Genomic DNA, 9,254 nt, shown 5'->3' with positions numbered 1-9,254 from the left:
AACAAAGAGAGGAAGTTGCAGTGGATGAGCGTAGGCTATTGTTTGGGGCCCGCCATCGTCAGCCATGAGCCAAGAAGGCGTGGAAGGATGCACCTTCGTCGCGGGACCCTGTTTATGTGACACACGACCCGTGCTGACATGCTTGCCACGTACGCCACCGTACCGCTCGTATTCTAACATTCAAACACGCGTATGAATTCGCCAACAATGCACAGAATGGCCGTATTGTACCAACCGATAGCAATACATCTCGATAATAAATGTTTTTTTTTGCTCCTCGTGGAATAAGACATGCAGTTATGCGTTAAAATCTACTGCTGCTGTCACAAAATGACTTCGGAAGTCTACTGCCAATTTCCAGTTAAAGGTCAAATCCCCACAGACGGCCTTGTCTTGACTTTCCCACGCATCATGGGAACTCGTGCTCTTGTGTGTGTGTGTGTGTGTGTGTGTGTGTGTGTGTCCAAAGCCAGGAAAATGCAAACAGTCTTTTATTACAGTTAGAGGACCAAAGTCATTTCAGTACTTTTTCACAACCGTTGGAAGGAAGCTGAACTGCCAATGTGGGTTTTATTGGTTTCAGGATCGTGTTGATCTGCGCCAAAAGATCCCTGTGCGCGGCCTTCTCTGTTCTGCCGTACGGAGAGAGCTTTTACCTCAGGTACGCACACACACACGCGCGCGCGCGCACACACCTTTACTATCGGTAAGGCTCAAGAGAATCATGTCCACGCTGGAAGATAATACTATTTCCAAAGTGTACTTTTGCGCATGTTCTGAAATTCATTCTGTTGACTGGAAGTCAAAACCCCATCGGCGTAAAATAAAAAGCAGAAGTATGAGTGCGTCGATATCTGCATAAGGTGCCTTCGTTTGAGACTTCCTCATTTCACCAAATCAAATCTGAGCTTTTATATTTAAGGTCATGTTTATTGTATTGAGTAAATGTTATGCTGTTAGAAATGCATATTGGTCATTTTGGGCTAATGTTAGTGTTTTGAACACATGGTGGACCTTCACTTAGCAACATGATTCAGCTATCAAGCTGACTGTGTACTTGGTTAACAAATACATTTTTGATTTTTGAAAGGTTTTTATATCAATTGATATCAAATATGATGAAAATGATAAAACATACAGTGAGTTTACTGTAAATATCTTCTGCAACCAGCCACGGTCTTTACTGAAGAAAGTCAAAATGCTGGTCGTAATGTCACTGAAAATTTCAGGGACGCGTGCAAAATGTTCAATCTGGATCTGAAAATAGAATATAAATGATCAAATTGACTCATTTTAACATAACTTGTTGTGGACACTAAAAACATGTCAACATGTTTTGGGGTTGTTGTCCTTTAACCGCCTATTACACACACTGTAGTTAACAGAGTAGTGTGTGGGACATGACAAAATGAGTATGAACATCCAATGCAAAATAATGGTTTAAAATGAAGGAAAGACATTTTAAGAGACTTCTCATTCTACTGGTATGTGTGTAAATGTTTGGCCGCCTAAAATAAGACCTCAGTTTCATTATTTTGTTACATTTTCACACTCTCTCTCTCCCACACACACACACACACACACACACCACACATAGCTGGAGTTACAGTATGCAACTCCTGCTGCACAACATGTCTAACGGCCACCACTTTGATATGCTCGGGGGGGAAATGATGCTCATTCATCCTTGGAACCTCAGAAAGTAACCCCCCCCCTCACAATGAGCGGTGGAAAGTGAAGCCTTTTTTTCTCATTTTTTATTTGATTTGATTTATTTATTTATTAGATGACTCCTCAGTCGACCCTTGTGGATATGATTCATCAGTGGGAATTGTGGCGTTGGCTTGAATGAACATTCCTGTAGCTCCTGAACTGATGTGCTTTCAAGGAGGGGTGTGTTTGGAAAGAAGCCAGGTTATAATTACTAGCTTTACAATTCATGCTCGAACACATTCTTCTACGTCCTATTTACTTTCATCAGCACTGAACTGGAATACGCGTTTATAGCACATTGTGAAGGAAGGGCTGGAAAGAACAACGCTGCTCTTGCGTCAACCAAACGTGTTTGTGTTGCTGTCTGCCTCTAGTGAGCCGATGTTGAACCATCCCCGGAGGAGACACTCATCCGGGAATATTTCCGCCTCCTTGGAGATGGGACTGGAGGGTTTCCACTTGGAGACGTACGGCAGGGTACATCCGCACTCGGCGCTGACGTGCCAGCCCGTGCCAGAAGAATACATTCCTTTCCTGCCCGCATGACCTTCTTTTGTGTTTCATCTCAGTCGGTGTCGTACGCCCAGTTCCTGTACCCCACCAACGCCCTGGTCAGGCAAAAGCCGTCTTCCGCCAGCGACCTGACGCTGCAGATTCCCACATCCAGGAGCTCCCACGGCATGCCGCCCAGGAGCTTCACCCCGAGTCGACTCAACAGCGCTGTGGGACTTGACCTTGGTAGAACACGCATAGGCTCAAATCTGATCTTCATTTTCTGTATACATAACAAACTTCCACAATTAGAGGACAATTTAGGAAAAAACGGACCATTTGTTTTATAATTTTGTTCTTAAGAAGAACACTGTAATCATATCATTTAATTCGTCCAGCTCAACTGTTGACGGTAGACTTTTTAAAATATATTTTGGTGAATTTGACACAACTCTGTTGCAGATACTCAAGCGGCTGAACAGCATGCAACTGGTCAAGAACAAACTCTGCTATATAATTAGCACAATGAGCCATATATTCAACTTGAGCACAGATAGAATTTTCTGTTTGTAGCGTAGCATCCAAGACCCACCGAAGGGGAAAATATACCGCAGCACGACGACACGTTCTCAGCCTGACCCGTGTGCAGGTAACCGGTTGACTTGATTGAAAGATAGAAGACGATTGCAGTGAGTGGAAAAACACGGGAAGGATGCTAAGAGAGAAAACAAACCCGAACGGGAGGAAGTATCGCTGCAGCTGTTCTGAGGTGGAAACACAACATATGTCACATGTGCAACACGCCAACACATTGGCAGCCTCAAAGCTTTGTCATTAGTCAGTGAGTCCGGAAACCTTCATTAACACAACACAGCTGTGCACATAAATATATGTTGGTGCTCTCATTCCACATTTTTACAGTTCTGTGTTTTTTTTTTTTTTTTTTAAGTGTATGAATAGGAGTCAGAATTTAACCCACATTGCCACTGGCGGTCCTCATGAGAATGGCACTACGTGTGAGATTTTGACAGTCAGTGGATCCGCCTGGGTCTGTACGCGTCTAACTGCCCGTCTGGGTCACGCGACGCGATAGTAAAAAAGTAAGCCCGCGAGCAAGCGGCGTCTTTGGCGAGCGTCTTCAGAAAGGGGCCAAATGATGAGACAAGACCAGCCTACAATTTACAAGTAAAAGAAAGATGCGCTGAGGAAGACAATAACTGCAGTCCAACTTAAAATGTGGGTTTGTTGCTAAAGGTGACGGCAAACCCGCTCTGCTTATTAAAATGTGGCAACTGGCTCACGATGAATTTTCCCCCCCGGCCCCCGTCGAAAAAAAAAAAAAAAGCATTGAACAATACACGGTGCTCCACCATTTCCCAAACAGTAGTTGACCTCAAGTGATATCTGCTCGAAGTCCAAGACAAGACCAGCAAGGGAGGGGGGGGGTATATTTAATATGTGTATGTATTTAATATCTAATGTTTGCTGTTTCCAGGACTGGAGGATGTGACAGACTACGACCCTAATATTCTCAGTGACCCCCAGTGGCCTTGTGGGAAACACAAGCGGGTACTGATCTTCGCCTCTTACATGGTGAGAAGATTTTGAAATAGATATTCGACGCAGAAAGTCACTCCGCCGCTAGAAGATGGCAGCGAACGTCACTACACCATCAGTTCGTGTGGTTACCTCATGATGAGAGTGCGCATCTGCTGTGTTATGTGCATTTGCTATTTATTTTTTTTGTGTGTAGGTATTTTGCTGAATTTCTTTTTATAACCATCGCTCCGAAGAAAGTAAGTGCTGAGGAAGAAGTGGATGAAGCCCATTGAATTAAAGCTTGAAATTAGAGCTGCAACTAACGATTATTTTAATTTGATTCATCTGTCTATTTTTATTTTTATTTTTTTTCAGTTGATGATTCGGGGGGAAAAAAACAATTTTATTTCCATCCCTTCATTAAAAATCAGGACATCATTTCAAATTGACAGTGCAGAAAATGCAGAAATGTAAACTGATTATGATTCAGTTCAGTTACTGGTTTGGTCCGTAACCTGCCAGAAAATCAGCGGAAAAATGTTGATCATTGTTTTCCAAATTAAAAGCAGATGTTTGCAAATGTGTTGTTTTGATTCAACACCAAGATAAGCAGTGTGAATATTTACTGTGGAGATGCTGAAATTTCAAGGATTTAGACAATTTTAAGCTAAACCATGAATCGATTAAAAGGTCTATGGGGTCAGTGTGAGCAGTTGTTGACTTGCATGAGACGTGCGTTCCCCCTCATAACAGGCTCATTTCAAATTCACTCGTAAAGTGTACTGTAATTCTTGATCCTTGTATCCTTTTAAAGCACTTTTATTTGAATTGTTTTCAACAGCTCTTGCTTTGACCCCCCCCCCCTTTGACCTCAGTTCAAGCAGGTTTTTGAAAATCTTCTCGTAGGGGGAAAAACTCTCACAAGTCAAGAGTAAGAAGAACGATCTAGATGAAAGCGGGCACGCACACAGAGCCCCGTTCATGTCAGCTTATTGGGCCACCCTATAAGCAGCAGTTTAGTATGATCCCTTAAGTGGGATGAATTCACATATAAACGTGCATTTTAATCCTTTATGGTGGATTTTCACCGTCGGGTAGGCTGCCTGCCACTGATCTTGTGTGTGTGTGTGTGTGTGTGTGTGTGTGCGCGCGCGCACATCGTCAGCCTTCATGAGGACACACGTTTAGCGACTCACTAGTTGCCTTCTTTGGGAAGTTCCGTTGGCTGTGAAATGACGTTTGCAAACAATACGTTTTGCTTTCATTGCCTCTTCCCTCTCATCCCGCAGACGACCGTCATAGAATACGTGAAACCTTCCGACCTGAAGAAAGACATGAACGAGACATTCAAGGAGAAGTTTCCTCACATCAAACTCACCCTGAGTAAGATTCGCAGGTAAAGTGATCACATCAACGACACATGACGTTTATCTTTCGACAACTGCCGAGATCCAAACGGCGGGTGACCCTCTGCTTCTTTCCGTCCCAGTCTGAAGCGAGAGATGCGATCGGTCGGCGAGGACTGCGGCCTGCAGCCCGCCACCGTCGCAATGGCCTTCGTCTACTTTGAGAAGTTGGTGCTGCAAGGGCGACTCAATAAACAGAACAGGTAAGCCTACTCTCATCTTGGTTCACTCAAGACAATGGTAAGAAGTATTCTTCCTTAGCAGTCACCAACAGTTAAATTATCTCCATAATGGACAGAACGGTGTCCCCAAAAAGAGAGATTTTCCTCCAAAGAGTCAACTGGGCATGACGACTCATTGGCTCTCTCTAGTGTTGCAATCTTGTCATTACAACTCAACAAACTTGGCTTCCTTTTATGTTTGCTTTGTTCAACAGGAAGTTGGTGTCGGCTGCCTGCATTCTATTGGCAGCTAAGATTAGCAGCGATCTAAGGAAACAGGAGGTCAAACATCTCATTGATGTAAGCACACACACACACACACACACAGCAACTTTAACATGCATTTGTACTACAGGGCTTCCAGAGAAAACCACAAATCATTTGATTCGTGAATAGCGAGCTTTAGCATTTTCTGTTTCCTTTTTTTTGTGTGTGCACGCGATTTGTCACATTTATTTCTTCTGACCACGGGTCCTAAATAAGAAGAAGCAGACGATGTCCGTTGAAGTGCAGCACGAAATCATGGAAAAACACGAACAGGTGTGCGTGTAGTGTGTAATATATTAAAAAAAAAAAAAAAGTAGTCAAATCTGTTTACTGTATGTTTTTATACAGTTGCTACAATACAAAGAGTTGTATTATTATTATTATTTTTTAAAAAAACACACTGGGGTGTTTTGTGGGGGCTGGGATTCATGCAATTTGAGTTACAAGCACAGTCCCAGAACAAATTAAACCCGTAAGTCAAGGCACCATTGTACTGTATATGACCCTATTTAAGCTAATTGAATGACCTGTCGGTGTCGTAAGAGAAAGAAAGAAAGAAAGAAAAAGCGTCAACACTTAGTTTCCACGTGCGCTGTGTCTTGAGCAGAAGCTGGAAGAGCGCTTCAGGATCGGCAGGCGGGAGCTGATAACCTTCGAGTTCACCATCCTGGTGGCCCTGGAGATGGCGCTCTACCTCCCGGAGAGTAAAGTCATGCCACATTACAGGCGGTTGGTGCAGCGGCAGCAGCTGTAGCCTCCAACCAATCATCGACTCCTGATTTGCACAGGTTTTGGGATAAGAGGGCACAATTAATTTTTCACATGAGAAGAACAGATCAATAAGGGATGATTTCCCCCTAAACAAGTCCTCTTTCTTAAATCCTCACGGATCATCTTAATGACATTCTGGCAGGAATTCAAGATTCCAGTTGCCTCCATTCAACTTTTGCGGATTACCGATTCCCGGATGACTGACAACGTCCGCGTTTCACCCGTGGAGTCACATCGAGGGCACATGCGCAAAACGGTCTACAAAGTCAAGCTGCCCATGTTCATTCGACAAGGGCCGTCTTTCAAGCAGAGGGACGGGAAAAACACTGAAAATCATCACGGAGGCTTCTGTTCTGTCTTGGCACCACCGAACGCCCCGCCGTGAACCAGCAATACAAAACCAGTGGGCCACCAAAGACTCCCGATTCAACCCACCCAACTGCTGGCTCCCCTCGCCGCCTCCATAAACCACCTCTTGGGTCTTCACCTTTTCCGCCGACTTGGCGTCTCCATTTCCAATTTCCTTGACGTTTTAATCTGCACTTGCTTCCTAAACTGCTTCCTCGGTGGGAGTGCACAGAAACAAAACGAGTGACTTTGCGAGGTATAACATAAATGTGACATCTCTGCATGTCCGCATAATTTCTAGCGCTCTCTCTCTAAATGTTCTCACGTAGAGTTGTACAGGTAAGGCACGGCGACCTCACCCAAATATTTGCGGCTTGGGGTCAAGGGTTTGTGGGTAAATTCCTGGTTTTGCAACATACTGTCATGGAAAGAAATGATGAGACCACGCTTGTTTCTTCAATTTCTTGTTTATTTGAGTGCCTGTTACCACGAAAGGTACAGTATATTACCTGTAGACTATAAAGAACACAACAAAAATGCAGCTTGATTCAATAAAACTTGGTGTCCTATTTGACATGCCGAAGCTTAATTATTTTCCCAGTGATTTTGGTTATTATCAAGAAAACTGTGCGCTATATTGCTTGTCATCGTAATATTGGTCCACGCAAATGTACCGTTAGTTGTGCCGAGCATTAAAAATGAGCAAGAAACTGAAGAAAGGGTCATCTCATATTGTTCCATGACTGTATAAATGGACACCGAGTCTTTGGTAATGTTCAGCGCCATGGACGCCGTGATTGGCTTCCACTGCGCTCCTTTTCTTGTCATACGCAAAACAATGTGAAAATGACTCCGCTCAGGTTATCAGTTCCTTAGCGAGAATTATATCCGGGGGAAAAAAAAAAAAAAAAACTTTTTCCTAGAGTGCTCGGAAAAGTGTCTAAATATAGCCTGTATAAATGTGGGCGAAATTGTCAACACTGACTTGTGCTTTTATAACCTACTGTACCTCCTCTCTTTTTGCAGCAATGTTGTTAGTGGAAGCAGTGCAAGTCAGCTGGTGACAGTAGATCAATATTGAATTGAATTTGGTTAAGTTAATTCCCATGGCATGGGGGGGGGGGGTATTTAATGGCATAAATTTCATCAAAGAGTTTTATTTCCAAAGAATGGTCATGGTGGGGCGGTTGGTGTGGTGCCAATTGGGAGATTTGTCCCATTGGCACCAGTTGGCAGCACATCTCGGGCCTTCGGTGTTGACCAGTGACGGCCCGCTGCTCTTTCTGCTCTTTGCTTCATCATCCTGAGTTTGAAATAACAAACGGACGAAAGGCAATGATATTTTCCTCGCGCTGAATTTTTGTACGTTGTGATACTGGCGCTCACTGAAGTCGATCATTTATAATATCTGATTGACATTTGTAGCAATAAGCACAAGCAGTCGAGTGTCTTTTGGATCTACAGTGCTACATTGTCTTCTCTACATTAGAGACTTGATTCTATGCAGCCCTCCCATCCCTGCCCACCTTATTTTATTTTATTTAAAACTCAGCTTGTGTTTCACTTTGTCTACTGTTTGTCTTCCATTTATTTATGACCATTTTCTTGGACATTCTTGTTAATTTAAGGTTACATTTCTATCATTGGCGACAATGTGGACAAGCCTTCAGCAGTTTTACTTTAAATGTACGATGTAATATATATGTATACGGTATGTGTGTTAATTGATTGCCTCAGCCCACTGAGCTTAAAGCTTCGTGACATTCCCTCTCGTTTCACAAAGTTCATGGTGAATACAAACACATTGAACACACACACACACACACCCAGCAACGGTTACTGAAATTGCGTCGGCTTTCTCACCGTCATTATTTTATTGTCATTTGAGTTGGACATCCGCCCGCAAGGAAGCCCTGATCCTGCCGTTTGACACAGTCGTCGTTGCCGTTTTCGTCTCGTCCCATCACGTCGCCACACCGAGTTACTCGCGTGATCTGTTTGTCGGTTTTTACGCAGGATGCAACCCACCATTTTCTATCCATAGGCTGTGTATATTTTATGTTTCATGATGTCAACGTGAAAATCTGCAGCATCTTGTAGCTTCCGGGACTGTTTTTTTTTTTAATTTTTTTTAATTCAGCTTAGAAATAGATCAGTGAGATTGTATTTTGTTTGAAGACGAATGGCAACCTGCTCAAGAAAACTGTCAATCTTTATTAAATGTTTATTTTCGTAAAAGAAACATGACCTGACTTTGATTTGACATGCGAAAACACTTCACATCACATGAACATGAGCAGAGAAACAGTTTACTTACAATTGACTTTTTGTGCAAAACATTTAGTAAGGAAGGACAATGGAATGATGTCATCAGATTCAGCACTACTACTAAATATTGTATGTTTAAAGGCAGTGGTGGAACTTAAGTAACAAAGTAAACAAACATGCATTTCTTTTCATTGTACAGTGGGATGAAAAGCTCTTTGGAATTTCTTAA

The 9,254-nt window shown here is 43.0% G+C and overlaps 1 protein-coding gene across 1 annotated transcript in view; it reads left to right on the top strand.

Moving 5' to 3' along the window:
• The window catches only part of LOC133400710 (CDK5 and ABL1 enzyme substrate 2-like), a 27,680-nt gene extending 19,157 nt beyond the window's left edge, over positions 1 to 8,523 (top strand). The window contains exons 3-10 of the mRNA XM_061673546.1: positions 584 to 661; positions 2,088 to 2,190; positions 2,283 to 2,451; positions 3,701 to 3,798; positions 5,034 to 5,140; positions 5,234 to 5,353; positions 5,587 to 5,671; positions 6,246 to 8,523. Of these exons, the coding sequence (XP_061529530.1) occupies positions 584 to 661; positions 2,088 to 2,190; positions 2,283 to 2,451; positions 3,701 to 3,798; positions 5,034 to 5,140; positions 5,234 to 5,353; positions 5,587 to 5,671; positions 6,246 to 6,392 (907 nt within the window). The 3' untranslated portion in view covers positions 6,393 to 8,523. The remainder of the gene's footprint in view (positions 1 to 583; positions 662 to 2,087; positions 2,191 to 2,282; positions 2,452 to 3,700; positions 3,799 to 5,033; positions 5,141 to 5,233; positions 5,354 to 5,586; positions 5,672 to 6,245) is intronic.
• Positions 8,524 to 9,254: the final 731 nt, after the last annotated feature.

This window comes from Phycodurus eques, chromosome 1, assembly GCF_024500275.1.
Source record: "Phycodurus eques isolate BA_2022a chromosome 1, UOR_Pequ_1.1, whole genome shotgun sequence".
In the NCBI taxonomy this organism is placed as follows: domain Eukaryota; kingdom Metazoa; phylum Chordata; class Actinopteri; order Syngnathiformes; family Syngnathidae; genus Phycodurus; species Phycodurus eques.
The sequence above is the reverse complement of the archived record's forward strand: the minus strand, read 5'-3'. Positions and strand labels throughout refer to the sequence as shown.